This window comes from Athene cunicularia, assembly GCF_003259725.1.
Source record: "Athene cunicularia isolate RWA chromosome 2 unlocalized genomic scaffold, athCun1 chr2_part1, whole genome shotgun sequence".
NCBI lineage: Eukaryota > Metazoa > Chordata > Aves > Strigiformes > Strigidae > Athene > Athene cunicularia.
This window is the reverse complement of record NW_020799095.1, coordinates 151255673-151279166: the sequence shown is the minus strand read 5'-3', so window position 1 is coordinate 151279166 and position 23494 is coordinate 151255673. Positions and strand designations below refer to the sequence as shown.

Genomic DNA, 23494 nt, shown 5'->3' with positions numbered 1-23494 from the left:
CAGAGTCCCCGAACATAATCCCAGCTCATTTAGAGAGAGCATGCTTTTAATGACGCATTCCTGCTGGGAGATGTTCCTATTTAAAGTGTTGTTTTCCACCTACTCAGCCAGTTTATAGGCACAAAAGTTTACTGGAAGTTTTGATATTCTGTTATTTACCCGTGATCTTGGGTGAAAATATGTCTAGTCTTGTCATTACAGTAAGCAGCATGTTTTTTGGTTTTTTTTCTGGCATGTTTTTCAGCTATCGCATTTATGGATTTTAGAGCTAGAAGGGATCATGAGATTATGACACCAGAAAGCTGCCTGGTGGAAAAGGACCTGGGGTACTGGGCAGTACCCAGCTGAATATGAGCCAGAGTGTGCCCAGGGGGCCAAGAAGGGCAACGGCATCCTGGCTGGTGTCAGCACTGGCGTGGCCAGCAGGGACAGGGAAGGGATCTGAGCCCTGGGCTTGGCACTGGGGAGGCCGCCCCTCGCTGAGGGGGTTCAGTTCTGGGCCCCTCACCCCAAAAAGGCCATTGAATGACTCGAGCGTGGGCAGAGAAGGGCAACGGAGCTGGGGCAGGGTCTGGAGCACAGGTCTGCTGGGGAGCGGCTGGGGGAACTGGGGGGGTTTAGTATGGAGAAAAAGAGGCTCAGGGGAACCTTATCTCTCTCTCTACAACTACCTGAAAGGAGGTTTCAATGAGGTGGGTGTTGGTCTCTTCTCCCAAGTAACAAGTTATAGGACAAGAGGAAATGGCCTCAAGTTGTGCCAGGCAAGCTTTAGACTGAATATTAGGAAAAATTCCTTCCCTGAAGGGGTTGTAAAGCACTGGAACAGGCTGCCTCTGGAAGGGGTAGAGTCACCATCCCTGGAGGTATTTAAAAGACGTGTAGACGTGGTGCCTAGGGACATGGTTTTGTGGTGGCCTTGGCAGTGTTAGGTCAATGGTTAGACTTGTTGATCTCATAGGTCTTTTGTAACCTAAACGATTCTGTGGTTCTATTTGCCAGTCTGTTTTTATCACCTTTGCACCAAGAACTTGCTTCAGTATTATTTGATGTATATTCAGGAGGTCATCTGACTACCTGCAGGATAAGTGGGAGGTGCTCCATCCCATTTTCAACCAGGGGAAGCTGTTACCCCTGACTCTTGCAGGCAGAATCAGAGGGATTTTTCCGCTCCAACCTCCCTAGAAACAGGAGACAGGATTCACCGGAGCGGGGACAGAACTTCACATGTTGCACATCATCTGTGCAGGGCCAGGACCAGGACTGGGACCGTGGCCCACAGTCCGGGGAGGTGTCGCACTTCTTGCGCTTTCAAAAATAACTCCAAATCCAACGTGTGGGGGCCCAGAGACCAGAGTGGATCTGCTTCATGGTACCACGGGTGCCTGGCATGGGTCTGTGGGGAGGGAAGGGTACACAAAAGAAACCCTTGCAACTCAAGTGAGATCCCAGTCAGGGTCGTGCACGCGCGTTTTAGCTGCACCAAACCCAGCAATCAGGTAACCTTGGGTTGGGTGTGAGTAGGAGCGTTTTGGTGGATGCAAATCCCCAGCCAGCACATCTTGCCTTGTTTAAATGTTTGGGAACAGAAGAGGTTTGGGATTTGGTAGACCAAAATGCTCTTTCTCTGGAGCAATGTCGATGCCAACGTGGAGCAGAGCACTACCCGCTGTGCTCTTAGCAAATTTCAACCCCAGGCTTGTTCCCGTAGGTCTCATGCCTTTGCACTCTAAACAGATCCACAGTGTCTAAAGAGACTATTTTTATCCTGTTGGCTAATATTTTGGTTATATTTTATGTGTCTTGTCTTTGATTGAGCACAGGTGGCCAAGGTCTCTGTGCCCCCCTGTGTGCCTATGTGTTTTTTCTCCTGTTTTTATGACTTGAGACTGTAAGACAAAACCAATTAGGTTGCTAGTTAATGCTTAGTGGCATCATTACAGAGGCTTTTCTCCTGAATATATAAGCTTTTCCCCCCAGACATGCACACAACACCTTTCTGAGAGAGCTGGGGTTTAGAGATGTCATTCTCCTTACAAATTGCTTCTCTCTTGGCGTGCTCTAATTATAGAAGCTGCAACAATGTGTGTGCACGCATGAAGGCGGCAGCAGGAATTTCAGATAAAATCAATTCGCTTTAACTGATACTAACTGTTTGGGCTGCTCGTTACAATGAACTGGAAGAGAAGAGCTGATTGACCTCCTCCTCAAATCTCCCGGGGATGTTAAAGCATCTCGAGTGTGGAATTAGCACAGTGCAGGCAGCGAGACAGGAGTGCAAGTGAGTGAGACTGCCAGACTCTGATTTCCGCCTGTTTTGGGGAAAATTACCGGATGATGAACTTTCCAAATGGTCCATGAACTCATTGGAACTGAATGGGTGCTCAGAGGCCGATCCCTACCTTCTAGACAAGCTTTCAGCACCTCTGGGACTTATTTTCTTTGTATCTGACAGGACATACTTTCTGTTTCCTGGTAGAATTGGCTTTTGTGTGCTCAGTGTGGTCTTCTCCATCCTCTCCTGGACTTCATTCATCCAGTGCTGACCAGCAGCAGACAAATCAGTCCGAAAAGCATCTCCTTTCCCTGGGGATACATGTGCCCCACCTAGTCTAGATGATCTGTGTTGTGGTCATCCAGTGGGGCTAGTGCAAGGCTCAAATCTGGGAGCTACAGGATGATGAAAAGTCTGTGTGAGGCAACTTTTCACCACTTGAGGATGACTGATTGCCCCTGAGCGGCACCATTTCACCCATTTGAGCAGCAGCTTAGCCCAACTCCTGCAGAATTTCTGTTGTGAAGCACCTGTCCCCTCTGCACAGTGCAGTGGGATGGGAGGACGGGAATCAGGATGTGATTTTGACAGAAGAGTATAACACCTCTGATCCTTGGGTCGTCATCACTGTTTCTTTCAAGGAAGAAGATGAATGGCTTGTTGAGGAGCCACTGAGGTTGGAAGGCACCTCTGGAGGTCATCTAGTCCAGCCTGCCTGCTCAAGCAGGGCCAGATTACTCAGGGCCGTGTCCAGACAGCATGTGGAAGGATGGGCTGAAACTTGATGCAGTTCAACATGGGCACTGGGGATATGCCATCCTGGCAACAGAGCTGGAGGGAGTTTTGGGGGGCCCTTGTGTTTCAACCTACTCTTCTCAAGGAGTGGTGAGTAGGGGATCTCCCACAAGGAGGGATGTGGCTCGTCTCAGTCTCCCTCAGCTGCTTGCTGAGATCTGCACTGTGGTGGCTGCTGCTGACTTTACAAGTGGTGGGTGTAAAAAAAGCATTCAGTAAGAGGCCAAAAGAGTGAAGGAAAGGAGGAGGAGGAGGAAAAAGGAGATTAAAGGACAGATTGATCCTGTTTGAGTGACAGCTATTGGCTCGTGGATAGATAAACCCCCTACCCCAGCCATGCCAGCCACAGGCTCTGGTGCTTGTGCCCAACCATTTAACGCTGGTTGATGCAACAGCAGCACGAAGGAATGTGAGGGAGCAGGGATTCAGCAGCAGTCCTCTTTCTTCTGCAAGAACATCGTGTTTTATTATTGTAGTCCTGACGTTGAGGAAAATTCAGAGAGCCATTGCTGGCAACACCCTCCTAAGGTGTTCAGATTTCCCATTAATATCAGTAACAGTTGCATGTGTGCAGGAAATCAGGGTGCTAACCCTTTTATAGCCTTTTATATGTGGGGAAGGGTTTCTTTGACCTCAGCTTCAGCAACAGGTCATGGAAAGAGTGTCAGAAAATGATTACTGCACTTTACAAGGGTGTTTGGAGAGACTACAAGAGGAAGAGGAACATGGAAGAGTTCAGAATGGTATTTCTTGGCTTTACTAACAGAATGACTGCTAGAACCCTAAAATGAATGTCTGCTTTGGGATTCCTTGAGATTTCCCAAGGGACTAAGAAATTAACTCCTGTGGAGGTTGTGCATCTCCAGCAGTTTTGCCCTTGGAACCAAAACCTCTGAGATGTATTTTATTTTTCACGACTTCACTGTGTCGTGTACACGCATTTCTCTCTGCATGAGCAGTGGTACTGGTATCCGGTGGGATGATGTAATTGGTTTTCATATACTTTTTAAGTCTTTTCTCCCTGTAGCTGATAAATATATTTAGAATTTGTCTGAAAATGGAAAACAAGTCAAAAGAGTTGCACTGACAAATATTTGGGGAAAAAACTTTTGTTCTAGATTCCTTGTTTAAATGTGGACAGATTTTGAGAATACACAGTATTTTGGTTGAAAATGTCAAAAGATTTCCCTCTGAAAGCCTGCAGTGGCATGCTTCAACTGTGGTAAAGGCAGGAAATCAAAAAATCTTTCAGCTGAAACCAGCTTACTGGGTTTGGCATTTGTGTCTGTTGACCTAAACCAGAATGTTTTAGCTAATAAACCAGTTGTCTAAAAAAATGTAATTCAGCCCTTTCTTCATCAGTTTCCTGTCACTTCCACTTTCTCATATTCATTAGTATCACAGTGCTGTGGATTTTTTTTTTTTTTTTTTTTTTTTTTTTTTTAGTCTGTGCTCAAGTACATAATAGAGTCTTTTCGATTAAGATGGAGAGGAAAATCTGGTCTGCAGATATTTAATGAGTCATGCTAGGAATGAGAAAGAGAGCAAAGTTCTGCTGAATTAAATAGCAAAAGGACAATTTCTGTCTCGCAACTGAATGCACAGATGGGCCTGGGGATGGATCAGTGCTCCTGCACGGTAGGGCTGAGCCCCACTGTTACACACGCTGCTGTTTTACCCATAGGGAAGCGATATTTCTGGTTTTACCAAGGTGCAGAGGGTGATATAATAATCTCTAATAAATGTTAACACCCATGCAATTTATTTATTTTTGCGTGTGTGTGAGCGTGAGTATAAAGTTCATGGTCCAAATCACATTACACGTGGAGTAACTACATTTCTTCTGTAGCTTTACATAAACTTCTAATGAACTTCTCCTTTATTTTCATTCTGGTTTTTAGCACTGTCATGGTCAGTGTGGTTCTGCATGGGTTAGAGTTTGCAGTACAGTAGCAGGTCCGTGAGATTATGCCTGAAATTATCTTTGGAAAGCAAAGTTGTTTGTTTTTTTTTCTGATCAACAAATAGCAATAAGATGATGTTGACCTCTGCTTCTGTCTCAGTAGATGAGGAAGGACTGTTGCTGAGTGTGTGTGCCTCTGTATATGAAAAATAAAAGACGAATTTCATAATGTTTGATCACATCGACCATCTCACTAGCCATGAACAATGCGCAAGGGCTTGCCAGTAACTTGCAGAGGGTCTGAGAACTCGAAATCTGATCTGTGTGAATCCCAAGGAGAGACAGCTGAGCCTGTGCCTTTTGTGCCAGTCTTCCCTTTACTAGTGAATAACTACAGCAGTATCTGTGCAACAAAGCCCAGGATGCTTTATGGCCATTCCTACAACCTCTGACGACCACTTGCAGATCCCAGAAGTTATAGAGGCCCAGCTCGGCATACAATGTCCCGCAAAAATAAACCCAGGAGACTTCCAGAAATTATGGCAGATGGTATTTCATCTTCCTCCCCGAATGGTGTATGGGGTTTTGTACATATGGATTATATACGATTTCTTCCAAAAGAGCTTGTTCCTTGGGCCACGTGGTTTCTATTATGCTTAATCTTAAGCAAAGAAAAATAATTTTTCTTCCTCCATTGAGTATAAGTTGGGAAAGTGCCTAAATTATCATGCATAAATTGTCAATATAGTTTCCTTATTTAAATATACAGATAAAGGGTACCAATAAATGACAAAGGTTGTGCTGCACTTTTACATTTCTCTGTGAGACATCTACTAAGTTGTCTTGCTCCTTTTTTTTTCTGGAGAACTGAAGTTCTCCAGAAGAGGAGGGCGCATCAGTTTGTACTTTTGTTCTGAACTTGGAAATCTGCTCCAGTACTTGCATTACTATCCATCCTCAAAACTCTTTTACCCTGTGGATAGATGTCAGCTGTCGCACTGCTCAGTCACTGCTTCCCACTGCATCCCCTTTGTCTCCGTTTCAGTAATTTCTGCTACTCTGTCATCCCAAATCTCGCGTTGTCTCTGTGGGGCTTCTGGTTTCTACAAGCTCTTCGTGCTGATCTCAGCGACGCTGTAAGGGCTCTCCAAGAATGTTTTATTTACTTAATGCAGGCACAGTTTGTCTTCTATATCCTTGAGATGGTCTGAAGTTTTAGTCCTGACTAACAAAGGAAGTGATGAAGAGGAAGGACACGGGGAAAGGGACATTTTCTACACTAGAGTGTCTTCCACGTTGCGCTGAAACAAGCGTGTTTGACCCTGTAGCGAGCTTGCATCTCTGCTGGGGTCCAGCATCATATCTTGCAACACCACTTTTTCCTGCAGAGCTGCCATGCACATGCTCTCCTGTCCTCCAACTTTTCTTCTCTGATAACTCACACATGCCAAGGGGATGGGGAAAAACCAATTGCCTCCCTCGGGTGCCCATGGCCAGAGCAGTGAGGAGAGCACTCCCTCGCTCCCTTCTCCCACCCCACTGCTCATCTCTATCTGAGTGTCACCGCTGTTGATGCACTGAGTCTCATCTCTGTCATTGTTCCTGTTAGATTAGTGACTCATCCCAGCCCTGGAACCTCTCCAGTACAATGGTAGTAAGGATAATCTCATGAATTATACATATTATCTGCAGGGATCACACTTTCTTATTCATTTTTATTACTAACCTTTTATCCGGTATGCTTTGGGGGTCTTTTGGGTAGTCGAGTTTACATTTCAGGATTTTGTTTATAAAATCCATAATTTAGAAGGAGTGAAAAAAAAAGACCCATCCACCTGGATGTTTTGGACTGGAAAGCTGTGATAAGGTAATATTTCTAAAGGTTTCTGCCTTTCATTCGTATGGCTGATTTTTCTGATACCACTTCTTTGCATCACATGGACTTAATCAGAAAAAAAAAAAAATCATCATCTCCATTTTGTCATTAATAGCCTGGATCTTTTAAAAGATATTTTCTAAGGCAATTAGTGCTGAGTGCATTAATAAGACCAGAAGAGAGACTGATTAAGAGCTAGTTTAAAAATAAAAACAGTATCTTGTAATTTATATCCCCAATAAATCTTTAAATAACGATGTTTCAAAAATATTTGGACTCTTCATCTTTTTTGTTGGCTGTTTTCATGTTACATTTCCAACTGCTCGGGCAGTGAGGGTAAGATTAATCCTCTCCACTTTGTTTTTCAGTCAATTCCTTTGCATTTTCACATGCTGTCGGTACAGTTTGAGTTAGCACAGGACTGCAGACAATCCTAGGAATATAGAAGTGCAACACAAACCTGCTTTTACTCAAGTTTTATTTATATACTTGTACCGCATCATCATTAAAAAAAAAAAAAAAAAAAAAAAAATCAAAACCCCACTTTGTTTTATTTAGAAGCTACTTAACTGCATCTCAGTAATATGTCAGATTTATGCAAAGCCTTTTAAAGTTTGACTCCCCCTTTCTTAAAAAAGGAGACAAACTCTTAATTGTGAAACTGTCCAACCAAAGCCAGAATTAGCAGCTTCTTAATCCATTGCACAGTTATACTCTGCATTTATTCTTCGTTAAATTTTCCTTAAAATTTTAAGTCTATTTTGCAGTTAAGAGAAAAATCAACATTCCCTCTAATTCTCCTGTCTGGACAAGAGCAGCGCTTTCACAGTGGTGAAAGTGATTATCTGAATCCTCTAAATTTAGTTTATTAATTTTAAAGAGATTTGAGCAGGTGAAACAGGACTGAGAATCCCACCAACTCATTTCCCATGGGCTGACCAGGTCGTCTGACCTTCAAATCACTGTTAGCCATCGTGCTGCCACCATGAAGTGATGGGATTTTTATGCTAGTAAGAATCTTGTGAGTCTCTCCTTCTACTAATTTAACAAGAGCTGCCTTTTTTTTTTTCTTGTTGTAGAAATTAGAAGGCAGTGTGAGGTTGTTTTTTTTTTTGCTTAGTTGGTTGGTTTTATTTTTGTTTATTTCACTGCTGCCTAAAAAGGAGTATAGGATGAGAACAGATTTTTCTAGCAGCGATATGGTTTAATGCAGATGTAGAGAATATCAGGTTCGGTACTGCAAACCACTGTTCACTTTCTAACATCTTTAACCAGCTTGAAAAAAAAAAAAAAAAAGACTGAAAACCACAAACTGTAACATCCTGTTGAAAAAGACCTGAAATATTTCTAGTATCTTGCAAAAGCAGGGAACCTGTTAATAATAAATTAATTTAAAATATTAGGTTAGTAATGTAATAAAGTTTATTGGTTGGTTGGGATTCTTTTGGTTGAGTTCTGTTGGGCATTTCACCCCCGACCATGAGCTGGAAGCAGTCTCTCTCCAGCATCTCTGCTTCATCTCACCCCTTTTGTTTTATCGTGTGGTGCGTCCCCGTCTGCTGGGGGACACTTCATGGCAGCCGTTTCTCCAGTGCTGTTTCGGATGCTGTCTGAGATGTATCTGCTCCTTCTCCAGGTGGTGCACGCAGTCTCTCCGGGTGGTTGGTCATAGCTTTGCTGTTCAGCCGTTGAGTAGACCTTCAGAGCTGGAGCTGCTCCCGCCTGGCTGCATGGAATGACCACAGAGGAGACCCCATCCACTTGGGCAAGAGCCAGTACCTGGTGGGGGCAGAATTAATGTGTGTGTCCCAGGGTTAGTTCTAGACACAACTCCTCTTGGTGGCCTGCTTGAATTTCTCTTTTTCTTGCCTTGACCTTGACACTTTTTTGGGGGGGTGGGGGCGACTGTTTTTGTCGACTGCTGGTGTGAGACTGGTAGAGATGTACCCTCTGGGACACGGATCTGAAGGGGTTCAGCAAAGCTGGAGAACACATTGTTGGCACAGCTGAAAGTTTCCTTGGCCAGGCTCCCTGTACATGAGCTGGTAACGCTGACACTGCTCTCCCTGACACACGGGGCGAGCTGCAGGGCTGAGAAGATACCAACGCTAGCTGTGCACCTAGAACGTCTCACGGCTTTCTTCTTCAGCAGTAACTTATTAGCATATATGCTAAAGAAGGAAACAAAAGAGAATAAAAAAAAAAATCTTAGCTAGAAATAAAGCAAAGCAAATCTGATTGAATCTTGATTGCACTGTAAAAAAGACAACTACTGTTTCCTTTTCTCTGTTATTGGAGGTAGGCAGATCTGCAGTTTGCTGGCTGAGGACTTGGTGTTGTGTTTAGAGTTGCAGGGGATGGTTTCCCTCATGCTAGGGGCAAGAAGGATGTCAGAGCACCTCAGCGTATAATGCTTCATCCAAATGGCTTAGAAAAAAAAAAAACAACAACCTTATCTCTTGGTTGGTTTAAAGTGGGAGCGCACAGATTGCGTGCAGCCCCTTTCCTTGTCAATGTAGTGAAGGAGGTAAGTGTCTTAATTCTGTATCTTCTTTAATTTCTGAGGTTGGCTTTCAGTTCAAGTTAATGCTCACCCTTTACCTTCTCTTGATTTCTGGAAGGGATGCTTCTCCACGCCTGGGCTGTCCCTTGTGATGCCTCTTAAGTGCAAACACTTGCCAGGCTTGCAAAGTTTTGGTCCACCTGCTCTAGACCTCACCTATATGGGAACCTTTTGAATAGGCTCTGTCTTTGGCTTCTTAGGCATTGCTTGGCATAGCCTCTGTATTTATTCCTTCAGAGATTTGTATTGTATATATATTTATATCGCGCTTTTTTTTTTTTTTCCCCTAGGATTTTCCAAGAAAGACACATGCTGAGCTCCAGTTAAAACTTACTAGCTCTCTCTACCAGGAACACTTGTTCGGTCACACCATGAGTTCCAGTTATATGTCTGGGGACATCTGAATTAAAGCCCAAATCTCGGAGGCTTTACAAAGGTTAATATATTGAAACTCTGCCACAGAGAGCAAAATAAAACAATGCACGCCTAGGGAGGGGATACTTACCAACCTGAAATCATGTTCCCTTGACTGCTTTACCTCCTTGGGCTTCTACACATTGAATTTGGGCCCTGCACTCAACTTGGCTTAGAAATGATAAAATCTCTGTCTCCTCTGGTCAATTTGCTATAGCTGCATAAAGTCTTTCAAAAAAAAAAAAAATATCTGTTAAAGTAGATGTGGGTTTTTTTTCACTCATTTCACTTATTTTCTCTATATTTTTTTCTGTATCTGTGGGGAGAGTAAGGTGAGAGTAAGGTACTTTTCCAGAGCAAGGCTGTGGAGTGAGATACCTCCTGGCTTTCTGGTTTTCCCTTGAGGAGAGGAGGAGGAGGCAGGTACTTCACTACCTAAATGCATCTCCCTTTCACATGGATTGGATGAAATCTGTTCTTCCAGCTGAGATGCCTTCAGGCATTTCTAAAACTAGGAAAATTATATTTTGTATGTTCAGGACAACTTGGCCAACCCTGGAAGGCAATTTAAAAAAAAAAAAAAAAGAACAGGAGTTTATGAGTCTTGATGCAGAGACCCCAAGTTAACCCATAAGTAATTAAGTTCTTTAGCACACCAACCCACTATGTGGGATTCAGGGTTGGAAGTGGATTCATGCCAACACCAGCTTCATCCCGTTAGTTAAATGTGTAATCCCCTCCGTGCCCCCTCTTTGTGCTGTGGCCATGCTGAGGAGACCCCGGTCTTTTGCAAGTCACTGCGTAAATCTCTAGCAAAGAGCTTCAAAGCACTGCCACGTGAAACAGCATCACGTTTTCCAGTGCTGATGAAAAAACGTGTTGCCTGATGAGTGTGATTTTTGTTTACATTTCCCTTTATCACTTATTTCACTCAAACTTCAACAGGAGGAAATAAAAACCTCCTAAGCTTGCATGCCAGGAGCAACTTTGCAACATTAAACATGATGCTGCTTCTTTCATTCCCTTCCATTTCCCTTTCTATTTTAAGCTCTCTCCCTTGAGGAAAGGAGCCTTGTCCAAACACATTCTTGGCCAATCCTTTCTATGCTGGTATTTGTTGGAGATTTTTTGGCCGGTTTCGACAGAACAGCAGAGGTCATGATGGTAAATGAGGTTCCTGTGGTTTATATGAAATGGAAAGGCGACTGAAGACCAAAACAGTGTTCCCACTGGGTAAGAGACCAAGGGCTGGTATGGAGCATGAGATCATTGACCTGCTCAAGTGAGTCCAGAGGAGGCCATGAAGATTATTTGAGACTGGAGCACCTCCCTTATGAGAACAGGCTGGGAGAGTTGGGGTTGTTCAGCTGGAGAAGAGAAGGCTCTGGGGAGACCTTATAGCAGCCTTCCAGTACTTAAAGGGGGCTACAGGAAAGGTGAGGAGGACTCTTGATCAGGGAGTGTAGAGATGGGATGAGGGGTGATGGTTTTAAACTGAAAGAGGGGAGATTTAATTTAGATATGAGAAAGAAATTCTTTACTGTGAGGGTGGTGAGGCCCTGGCACAGGCTGCCCAGAGAAGCTGTGGCTGCCCCCTTCCTGGAAGGGTTCAAGGCCAGGTTGGACGGGGCTTTGGGCAACCTGGGCTAGTGGAAGGTGGCCCTGCCCATGGCAGGGGGTTTGGACTAGATGATCTTTAAGGTACCTTCCAACCCAAACCATTCTATGGTTCTATGATCTGACATCAGAGAGTCCACATGGAGGAACAGCCTGGGTAGCTGTTGAGTATTGGTGGCTAGAGGACTTGTCTAGTGTGGGTGGAGGTGGTTGTGCATCTACAAGTTCTTGCTTGTATGTTTTCTGTAGCTTTTTCTTTTTTCCACAAGCTGCGACTTTTTTTCCCCCCCCTTTCCCCCTTCATCTTCTTCCACCTCTTCCTTTTTACATCAATTGTTGTGGAAAAGCTAAAATAAAGACATGCATTTAGCATTTTGCTCCAGAGAAACTCTCTTACTCTTGGGCCAGCAGCCAAAAATCAATATTTTTCTCTCCTTTGAGTTTGAATTCCTAGTGCCAGAGGCACATGGGTCTCATTGTGGATCATATTTTTCAACGAGGAGTTACTCTCTTGGATAACTTAGGTCAATGCTGTGAAAAGTCTTCAAGGGGGGAAATGAATCCTTACAATGGGTCCCCTGGTCCTGGGGAAGGAATGAATCTCTTGCTGGGCGAGACTTACCTGTTCAGCTGGGTTTTGAAAGGGTTAAAAGTCACAGGCCTGAGTGCAGTTGTGTTTAATCTTTATTGGTAGAAGTAAACTGAGGATTTAGGGTGGATGTTTCGAAATCATAATGAACAAGTTGTTCCCTACCTGCACTTAACTTCTTGCAGGAGTTTCAGGGTACAAAAGGGGAGTTTGGATGCCAAGTAACTTTCTGCTGGAAGTTTGGTTGGGTTTTGGTTTGGGTTTGTTTTTGTTTTTTTTTTTCATCAAAAGATGGTGTTATAACTTCAGTTAAAACTTTAAAATGAGCAAAGATGCAGATGAAGGAAGTCTGTGAGTCTTTTACAGAGCACAGACCTAGCTCTCGGTGGTGCAGTGGGGACAAATACTTCACAATTATGAGGTGTTGAGCTGCTTTACTACAGCCGCGTTAAGTATTGTAAGTAGAAAGATCAAATGCTCGTCCTGTTTTTCATCTTTTCCCTTTTTATTGGAGTTACTGTAATTATTGCCTCTTTTCTGCAACTTCTGAGTTATTTTGGATTTGCTACAAAGTTGGTTTCAGGGAGGCATTTGACTTAACCTGGCTGCAGAAAAGCCATTAGGAACTTCAAATTACTATGAAATAATTAATAGACAAAGAAGATGGGGAACACAGAAGTTTTCATTAACATTAAGCAAATGGATATTCCTGTAGATACCATGTGTGTTGTCCTGGGACTCTAGTTATTCCCTCTGGACATTAATTATATCCGTATCACTAGAGTCAAGACCCTATAAGTCTGCTCAGGCTTTGCATTTGGCTTGTCTTGAAGAGGAACCCAAAGACATTTCTGCTCCCCAGCTCGCTTGGATTTCTCCTTTTCCAGCCACAACTGCTGCCAGCGGTGATTGGAGCTAATGACTGTCACAGCGCCGGAGAGCCCCGGGGATGCCCGTGTGCATCAGCAGCATTTTCCCCCTCCTGAGCAGGATGGCAGGAAGCAGACCGTGAGCTCCCAGGTTATATTTTGCTCCAAGCACTGACACCACACCCCTCCACTGGCCAGTCCTCATCCCGAGAGTCTCCTCTAGACGGAGGTGTGGTAAATTATAATTGCGCTGAAACATGGAAAGCAATGCGCTCTGAGTCATAACGGCTGCATAAATCATGCACAAAGTTGTCTGGATTTTTAAGGTCCTCAACCACTCTTTACAACTACCTGAAAGGAGGTTGTAGCAAGGTTGCTTCTCCCACGTAAAAAGTGATAGGACAGGAGGGAATGGCCTCAAGTTGCACCAGGGGAGGTTTAGATTGGGTATTAGGAAAAATTTCTTCACCAGAAATGTTGTCGAGCACTGGAAGAGGCTGCCCAGAGAAGTGGTTGAGACACCATCCCTGGAGGTGTTTAGAAGACACTCAGGGACATGGTTTAGTGGCAGACTTGGCAGTGTCAGGTTAATAGTTGGACTCAATGATCTTAAGGGTCTTTTTGAACCCAAATGGTTTTATGGTTCTGTGATTCAGTTTCCTTTCTTTTTCCCTGCCACCTCCGCATAGCAGATAGGTGTGAGGTGGTGTTGCGTGTCTGGATTGAAACCTGGTGCAGTCTTACTGATTTTTGTCTAGAGGAAGCAATTTCTGGGATAAACTACACCTGGAAGAGCTGCTGAGTTTGTCTTGGCAATACAGAGCTGGGCAGTCAGCTAACAATAAAATGTAGTTTGTTCCCTCACTCTCTTTTATTTACTAGTGGACATATTCCTTTCAAGCTTTCATTTTGAAGCAATTTTCTGGGATGACAAGATGGGAGGTGTTAAGAGCAGGGAGGAAGCAGCAATGCTTGGCTGCGATGACGTCCCACCCTCCCTCTCTGTCCTGTCTCAGTGCACTGTCAGCATCACTGGACAAGGAATAGCTCCTACTCTACACGTGCAGTCACATCAGGATGGGGCACCATTGTCAGCGGTGACAGTTGCAACTATTTTTCTTGTGAAGGAAAGGGATTATTTTTTGTTGCAATAAATAAAATAAGCACGTGAACAACAACAATATTAATAATTTAAAAAAACCCAACACCCCAAAGAAAAGCCAATACATGCATTTCCAGGTCTGCAGCAAGGTGGATTACAAGGCAGTGGCTCTGTCTCAGTGTATTTGGTTTATGTGGCGAGGTGTTGGTAGCAAGGGGACTGCAGGGGTAGTTTCTGTAAGCAGATGCCAGAAGATGCTTCCATGCAACCAAGAGAAAGGAGTGAGAATATGTGAGAGAAACAGCTCTGCAGCCCCCAAGGTCAGTGAGGAAGTGGGGCAGGAGGCGCTCCAGGCACAGAGCAGAGGTTCCCCTGCAGCCCGTGGGGCAGCCCGTGGTGAGGCAGCTGTGCCCTGCACCCATGGAGCTCCATGGGGGAGCAGAGACCCACCTGCAGCCCGGGGGGGACCCCACGCCGGAGCAGGGGGATGCCCGAAGGAGGCTGTGACCCCGTGGGAAGCCCACGCTGGAGCAGGCTCCTGGCAGGACCTGTGGCCCCGTGGAGAGAGGAGCCCACGCTGGAGCAGGTTTGCTGGCAGGACTTGTGACCCCGTGGGGTCCCACGCTGGAGCAGCCTGTGCCAGAGGGACTGCAGCCATGGGAGGGACCCACGCTGGGGAAGTTTGTGAAGAGCTGCAGGCTGCGGGAAGGACTCGCGTTGGAGAAGTTTGTGTAAGACTGTCTCCTGTGGGTGCAATCCAGTGCTGGAGCAGGGAGAGTGTGAGGAGGAAGGAGTGGCAGAGATAACGTGATGAACTGACCCCAACCACCATTGCCCATCCCGCTGCACTGTTGGGGGGAGGATGTAGAGAAATCGGGAGTGAAGCTGAGCCCAGGAAGAAGGGAGGGGTAGGCAGAATGTATTTTAATATTTTATTTTTTGTTGCCCTACTCTTACTTTCAATTGTCAATAAATTAAACTAATTTCCCCCAGTCGAGTCTGGTTTGCCCATTGCAGTAGCTGCTGATCAGTCTCCCTGTCCTTATCTTGACCCAGGAGCCATTTTGTTATATTTTCTCTCCCCTGTCCAGCTGTGGAGGGGAGTGACAGAGCAGCTATGGTAGGCACGTGGCCTCCAGCCAAGGTTAACCCACCACACTCAAGTTCCTTAAGATCAGATTCCCAGCTGAGGTCTCCCATTGCCGTTGGCCAGAGCACATGTGAACACATTTCGCTTTGGTAGGGCATGTACTTAAAAGCTCATCCTTTCCATTTGTTGCACCTACCTGGGTGTCTGTGTAGCTTTTGAGGCAAAAGAAAGGAGAATTAAGTAGGAAAATATCAGGAATTCCAGTGTTAGCTGGTGCTGCTTTAGCAATTGAAATAACTATAACGGGTCATCACTATTTACTAGGTGGGGAGGAGGTTGAGCTGTTAGCAGAGGAATCTGGGTTGTCCTTGTCTCCTGCCAAGGGGATTCTGCTGGAAAGCAAATGGGGAAAAGAAATGAAAAGTGTAAAAATAATGCGTTTGGAAATGTCCAGCTGAGGAAGTGGAGGAGAAACAATTTGCACATAGTATTCTGTACCATACTCACTCCAAACCCTTCGCAACTTTGAGGACTCACAGTTTAAATAAAAGTCATCTTTTTTTCCCAGATGTGTCCCTGAATCCTATTAGCGTCGGGGCTTGCAAAGTATTTACTGGATATCGGCAACCTCATATTCCTTCTTGGGGAATCATAATATTTTAGTACTCGCTTTATGTAGTTGAAGACGTTTAATTTTTTATTAGACACAAATGTACTTCACGTTCACTTTCTTTTGCAGTCTTGGTATGTCTTCACTTAGCTTGGCAGTACAGATGCGTTTTTGCTTTGCTTTCTGCTGCTGTTTTTAAATTGCTTTGCTTGTCTGCTTGAACTGCTGAATCTTCCATGAATAGTTACAACATCTCTGCTTGATGTGGGGAAGCTTGAAATTGGAGCAGTTAAAAAAAAAAAAAATAAAAAAAAATCCTTGTTACAATTTTCTTTTCTAAAACAAAACCAAAGTAAACGCAGAACTGGCAGCATGCTGTAAGATGAAATAAAAGTCCAGGGGCAGGAAACTGCAAGCCAGATACAATGCAGTTTTCTCAGATAAACTATTTTCCAGGCATTGCATTTTCAAAATAATTGTTTGGAAATTCTGGCCAAAGGTTGCGTCTGCATTTGTTGTGGTTTTTTTTTTTTTTTTTCATTTAACTGGCATTTGTTTGAGGTGTGGGGTTGTCATGGTGCTCTCTGTTTGATATTTATGGATTGAGATTTCAAGCCTTCGAGGGGCTTCAAGAGGGAGTTTATCATCTCACTTGCATTTGACTGAGTGAAAATGCTGAAGCTTAAGTATTTTTGTGTCTTCAGAATATGATCCTCACACGGTGTCCTGTCGTGTTTTTCCTCTTCTATTAGGGAAACGCGGTGCAGGGTGAGCAAATTGGCCTCCCCATGGCCGCCCAGGGGAGGTTGGATAAATCCCGCTTTCCCAAATTACTGCCTGAATTTCTGGGTGGTTTTTAACCTTATGGTCCAACTCTGGACACGCAGTGCTGCTCGGTGTTTCCCGTGGTGTTGTGGGGACTCCGAAATGCAGATGCACATAGTCCACACAGTGAAATCTGTGCTCCTCCTGCCTTTTGCAACATTTGGGATATTTCGTCTTTGATATTTGCGTTGGTTCTGGCGTTTTAAATGATTCCCCAGAGGTACCTGCTGGAGGCTGTGAATCTCCAGCAGTGTCCCCATGTGGGAACACATTGAAGTCTGCAGTCTGTATTATTTGAGAGGTTTAATGTGAATGCTGTTTGTAGCTGGGTGCTTATAACTGAGGACTTGAAGGAATTTCCAACCCTGGTTTCATTTCATCGTGGTTCACCTGAGGCTTCATTCAGCAAAGTACATAAGTGCGAATGGACTCAGGATCAATGGGCTAGGCTAAAAATCTATTGAGGCAAATTAAATTTTTTCACAAAACGTGTGGACCAGTCCTCTTGGCATGTGCAGTTAGAAATTTAGCCAAGCTGAAGCCGTGTCCTGGACACGTGTCCTCCCATATTGCTAACCCAGAGCGTGTTAGCACGCTGAAAATCCGGGAAAAATGTCCCCAAACCAGGGTCAGCAATGCTTGTAAAGATCTGAAAATCTTATCCTGGGCTGCTCTTTTGTCAGTGATTTAATGAAAGCTGGATCTTGTTAGTAACAAGTGATATTCCTGGGGGACAGAAGCTCAAGCTAATTTCTTGTGTTATATAGCCTCATATATAAAGCAAAGGAAAGAAGTTTCTGGGACAGCTGACTGAGGAGGAATTGCAGGAAAAGAAGAGCGGAAAAATCTCTAGCAATGAGCCCCTGTGCATTTGGATTAAACACCATTTAATGCCTCGGATTTGTGTCAACCTGACAGATTGATCCAGGACTTTATTTACGGCTAGTACAGGGCTGAATCGTCTCACGCGAGTGCTGCTGTGGGTGAGATGTGTGAGAAGCAGCGGAAAATCCCTTGAGTGCACAGTTTGGATGTGGAGCTTGTCCTCAAGCATTGGGGGATGTATCCTCAGGACTAACCTGAGCAGTGTATCAAGTGGGCGACTTGTTTTTGCTCAATATTCGTGGTTTTCACCTCACTCCATGGCTGACTTTCCGCTCTTCCAAATGAAGGTTGGGTGCATGATGTTTTAACAGCTTAGGAAAATCTGATTAAGGGATGCAGAATATGTTGTAGTTACAGTCTGCTGACTTGAAAATCTGAATTGTAGCTCCTGTTCGAGTTTCTGTAATGCTTTGGCTCAGGGGAGAGGCTTACTATTAGCAGTGGCTGTTTGAATGTGTTGTAGTGTGTTGGGTGGACAAGCCTTGTGCTTTTGGACGTGACCAAAGTTTCAGGTAGAGCAGTTTCTGGGAAACCTGCAAAAGGTCAGAGGCAGAATAGGGCTAAACCACGGGAAAATCTGCTGTAAAACTGCTGCCATAAAGCTGGTGCCAAAGGCATAGGTGTACATGAGTTTCTCTGGTGACTGTTACCAATCAAAGCACAAACGCCTCTTTAAACTTATTTAAGTGATGTATCCTGTCTCTTTAATATAGTCCTGTCAAACCTCACGTTTGACTCCTCTGGGGATGATGAAGCTGTGGACGAGCCTGGGATTATTTCATGAAGCTTAAAGTTGGGAAAAGCTAATAAAAACAAAAGAAAACAACGTACAAACAGCCCACCACCAAACTTTAAAACCCCGAACATTCAAACTCTCACTTCAGTGTTCTCCTTGTAGAGCAGATTTGGGCACCTTGGCCGAAGTAGGTCCTTGGGAATGAAGCTGAGAGAAGTCGTCTGGGCAGCAGCAGTAGCAATTCCTGGCACCGACTCGTTGACCCTTGCAGTTGGGTTATCAGGAAGAAGTAGGAAGAAGGGGAGGCTCTCTTGGGGCTGGAAGGTGAATGTGCGGAGGACCCATCCGGACTCCCATCTCCTTCCTACCCTTTGGGCCCACAGAGCAGTTGCACTTTGCTCACTGCTTCTTCCCCTTTTCCGAAGGCAGGACCTGATTGCATGTCTTCCTACTCTGGGGAGCGATGGTTAACCATCCATGATGCTCTGCTTGTGGTTTCTTGTTCATTCAAGGCTCTGTTAGTCTTATTTGATAAATGAGCAGAAATAATTTATATTCCAATTGCTAATAATCCTACAAATGCTATCTCGATCCACATGGGCTGTATCTGCTGTGTTGCAGGAGCATCTTTACTGTCCTGATGGAGTAGGTGTTTCCTGCCCAGCGCAAGTTGCATGATCAGACATTGTGCAAGGCTACACCAGACCACCTACTTGGGCTAAATTTCTGCAGCGAGGAGGAACCTGCATCCCCCTTCAAAGGATCATCTGGGAGGTGATCCCCTTTCAAAGTGCTAAGCGGTCCCCAGTAGTAATTATCTTCTCCCTTTTTGTTTTCACAGCCACCCAGATTGATCCGAGTGAACTACAGGAACTTTTTCAGGAGACTTCAGCCAATGTCTTCCGAATTAACTCCAATGGTGCGTATAATGAAAGGTTTCCTAGTCAGTTGTGGGCTGTCCTGCTGATGGCTCGTGTGCGTGTACACGGGGTAGGGCAGCTCCTGTTGTCAGGAAGCAAATATTAATGCCATTTTTCTGCTGTTGCATCTCACAAGTGCCAGCACATGTCCAATACACACTTCTTTATAAGATGTAAAAATATTCCACCATATGTTCCATTAAACAGGCACAGATATATTCCAGTCCTTGCTGAGACCACATCCTTTTCTATTTTTAATTGTGTCATCTGTTACAATAGGGAGTTAGAGCGCAGAAAGGTGGAACAAGCCAGACTCTTTTTCTAATGTGTTTCAGAGCTACTGTGTTCAGAGGCTGTCAGATGAGCTTGCAAAACATCTATCTCCCTTACAAAAACACCAACACCAAAACTCTTCTGTTATTCCTCGCTCTGTAGATGGAATGGAGATGCTATTGCTGCTGATGCCTCTCCAGACCCTGGAGATGCAGAGCGCTTCCCTCCATTGGAGATATTCTCTGGCTCATGGGTTTTGTTGGGTTGGGCCAGAGGGATGTATTTTGCAGATAGATATAAACTAACGTTGCTGGATGGTGGTTGATGTCATGGTATCCCACTTCTAAAATACACTAGTGTCAGACAAGGATCTAAAATTATCAGGTGCTGCTTCTACAGTGGACCTCGAAATTGCTTCTGAATCACCTGGATAGCTTCTCTGTCTGCTCCGTCCTGTGTCTGTGGGGTTTGGGTGACAGAGAGGGCTGGTCTAGGTGTAAACAAAGGATATTAGTGCCTCCTTATTTCTGTAATTATTCTCCCACGTGTCCCAAGGGTAAAGCCCCAGTCCCTGTAGCAAGGAATCCTTGCTAGAAGCAGGATTGGGAAGTAAAACTACTAAAACATTGTCTCTTCTTTAGAGAAATTGTGTATGCTTCATATGCCAGGAAAATTCAAGGACCAGTTTTTCTATGGCTGCAAGGGATTGGTAGGTTGGACTGTATTTTCATCACCTTTTGTTCAGGACCTCCTACAACATGGATATAGCTCACCCCAAGCACTGTGACCCTCACTGCTGCTCTCCATTAGCCCAGAAGGTGAAGGCCTGAAAGCAGTGTAGGCTCTGGGTAGGCTCTGTGAAGTTATTCAAGTGCCCAACTTGCTGTAAAATCAGAAGGAAGGTGATTATTCACACTTTCCTTTGTGCCTTGAGGTGGAATGATCTTATGCAACAGGACATGATGGGTGCTGGCTGGCTCTAAAGCTATTTTGAAGAAAAGACCTGGGGGTACTGATCAACTGCAAGTTGAACATGAATTAACAGAAATCTTACTCTTGTCTGTAATTAGCTAATGGGAGGCTATGGAGTAGGTAGAACCATAACCTCTCATATGTGCATGGTGGAAGGGCAAGAGGTAAAGGGCATCTGAACTATAGGACATTCCAACTCAATATGAGGCAAAAGGTTCTGACCATTGGGGTGAATAACCAGTGCAGCAGGAGTCCAGAGAGGCTGTGAGATCTCTGTCCTTCAAGATATTCAGAGCTGGACAAGACCCTGAACAACTTTCACTTGAGTGGACCTCCTCTGAGCAGAATGATGGACCAGACACCTCCAGAGATCCCTTCCAACCTGCATTAGTCTACGAATCTTCAGTAGATTGTCAGAATCTCAATTGCTGTGCATAAAAGATGACTCTGAGTGGGAAATGCATCCTTCATGTTTGTTTATTTTTGGTTATTTTTCAGAGAACTAACCAATAGATGCATTATACACACGGTTGCTTAAAATAATTGTTATACGTTTTTGGTTTTTTTTTTTTGACAAACTGCTTGGATACCACAAGTTCGACAGCTTTCTTCACAGAGCAGAATCTGAGAAATTCAGCCACTGAAACTCACCTTTGAGGTGCTAGTGATATTAGTCCACTGGAATACTGGAAAGCAGTGGTGGGAAATTCAGCAGAAGATGGAGGAATTCATAGAATCAGAGAATGGTTGAAGTCAGAAAGAACCTCTGGAGGTCATCTTGCCCAACCCCTTTGATCATGCAGAACCATGTCCAGATGGTGTTTGAATGTCTCTAAGGATGGAGACTCAACAAACTCCCCGGGCAACCTGTGCCAGTGCTCAGTCACCCTCACAGGAAAAAAGTGATTCCTGATGTTCAGAGGGAATTTCCTGCGTTCCGGTTTGTGCCCATTGCCTCTGGTGCTGGCACTGGGCACCACTGAAAAGGAGCCTGGCTCCATCCTCTTGGGTCCCTCCCTTCAGGTATTTGTAGACATTGATGACACCCCCCTGAGCCTTCTCTTCTCCAGGCTGAACAGCCCCAGGTCTCTCAGTCTTTCCTCACAGGGGAGATGCTCCAGGCCCTTCATCATCTTTGTGGCCCTTTGCTGGACTCTCTCCAGAATGTTCATGTCTTTCTTGTGCTTGGGAGCCCAGCACTGGACCCATCACCCCAGGTGTGGCCCCACCGGTGCTGAGTAGAGGGTGAGGATCACCTCCCCCGACCTGCTGGCAATACTTTGCCTAAGCAGCCCAGGGTACCATTCGCCTTCTTTGCTATAAGAGCACATGGCTGCCTCATGTTCATCTTGGTGTCCACCAGGACCCTCAGGCCCTTTTCCGTGAGAAAATTCCAATGCTGTGACCTGGGCTTGGGGACACCATGGCAGCTTGAACCTCTCAGCTGGGATCACTGGTCCTTGGCTTACAGATGGGTGTATGACCATATTATAACACAGAAATACTTGTATCAGCATCAGTCTTGGTTGCTCCAGCACTAATAGTTTAATGTTGACAATGGTAGAGATGAATTGTAGCACTTCTGCTACCAAACCAAGGGCTCAGTGTGAAGTTTCTCAACCTGCTCGCAAATCTCTGTGTGCTATTAATGCCCAAACTAGCCAGGTTAGGTCTGACTTGATATGCCTCTGTGCTGTAATCACAACTCCTGCTGTAGTGGAGTTTATCCTGAGAAACCCTAAAGACGAACGGCACATCTCTTTTTGAAATGCCACAATCCAATTTCTTTTTTTATTCTTTGTCAGAATTTCATTAATCCATTTAATTAGGTTTTGAGCAATTTCTGGTGGTCTTTTTTTTTTCTTTTTTTTTTCTTTTTTTTTTTTTCTCGAGATGCTCTAGAGTATGTGAGGATGTGCCTTCTGTTGAGTTGCCATTATTGAGTGCTCTGTGAAGCAGGCGCTGACAGTGCCTGTACTTAAAACTATTTTCCAAATCCGGACAGGGCACAGAGAAGAGCTATGACAACTGCTGGAAGTCTGCAAATCAGACTTTAAAATCCATGCTATCCAAGCTTGAGACATCTGAGAGGACTTGATCATGGTTTATAAGTATCTCTCTGGGAAGAAAGACATCAAATAGATAGCATAGAGCTCATTAATCTAACATTTTTGCACATATCAAGATCAGGAGGTAGGAGTCAAAACTAGATAAATTCAATCTTTCTGTATGAGGATAACTAGCCATTAGATCTGCTTATTGAGGGGGTGTGATGGATTTGGCATTGCTTTGAACCTTTAAATCAAGATTCGAATGTCTATAAGATATACTTTAGTCCAGCTACAGACTACGGTCTTCATGTGGGAGTGATGGGACAAAATTTTATGGTAGGAAATCAGGTTGGATAATCAGAATTGCTCTCTCTGGCCTTTAAAATCTATGAATCTATAATGTTTTTTAAAGTGCTTTAAGGCTGAAGAAAAGCCAATAAGATACTCTACTGTTGTTGCTCTGTTCGCCAGCCATATTATTTTTTTGTCTGCTGAAGTTGGTTTTGTTCCGTTAGTGTGTGTCTTCCTCGAAGCCTTTTCCCCAAAAGTCAGTGCACCTTTTCAGGAGAGGGATGCTGAGTGTACTACTAAGGCTTTACAGAGCTAATCCACGTTAGGCAAAGAATGATGCAGGGCTATAAAAATAGGAAGGGACGCCCGTGGATCCTTTCCGCCCTGAACAGCATATGACCTCTTCAGGAAACCCAGCATGCTCCATCTCAGAGCACGTAGCAAAAGGCCGTGCAGTTCTTTGTGCACCACTACGGAGGCAGCTGAGCAACGACTGAGCGGTTCCGTTGCAGATGCTCACCAGGCGATGCTTGTACTCCTCTTGCGCTGGGCGTGGTGTGTTGAAGAATCTACGGGGTTGCATAAATCCAATCACAGCTTCTCTTTTCCTCCTTTTCCTGCCTTACCCCAGCCTCTTTGGGGTTTTTCAGCTTCCCTGTTATGTTTGGAGACCAAACCATGCACCTGAAATGCTCCTCTCCCTCTTGGGATGTTAAAGGTGTCACGAGCTCCCCATGCTATTCTTCTCTTGTTTAGATCCCTAAATGCCAGGTTGTGGGCACTCTCAGCTATATATATATATATATATATATATATATTTTTTTTTTTTTTTTTTTTCCCT

General features: G+C 44.6%; 1 protein-coding gene across 6 annotated transcripts in view; it reads left to right on the top strand.

Moving 5' to 3' along the window:
* Positions 1 to 23494, top strand: part of TSNARE1 (t-SNARE domain containing 1) — a 505053-nt gene that overhangs the window by 153030 nt on the left and 328529 nt on the right. For all 6 annotated transcript variants that reach the window (XM_026843158.1, XM_026843156.1, XM_026843161.1 and 3 more), the window contains one exon: positions 18988 to 19065. In XM_026843158.1, the coding sequence (XP_026698959.1) occupies positions 18988 to 19065 (78 nt within the window). The remainder of the gene's footprint in view (positions 1 to 18987; positions 19066 to 23494) is intronic.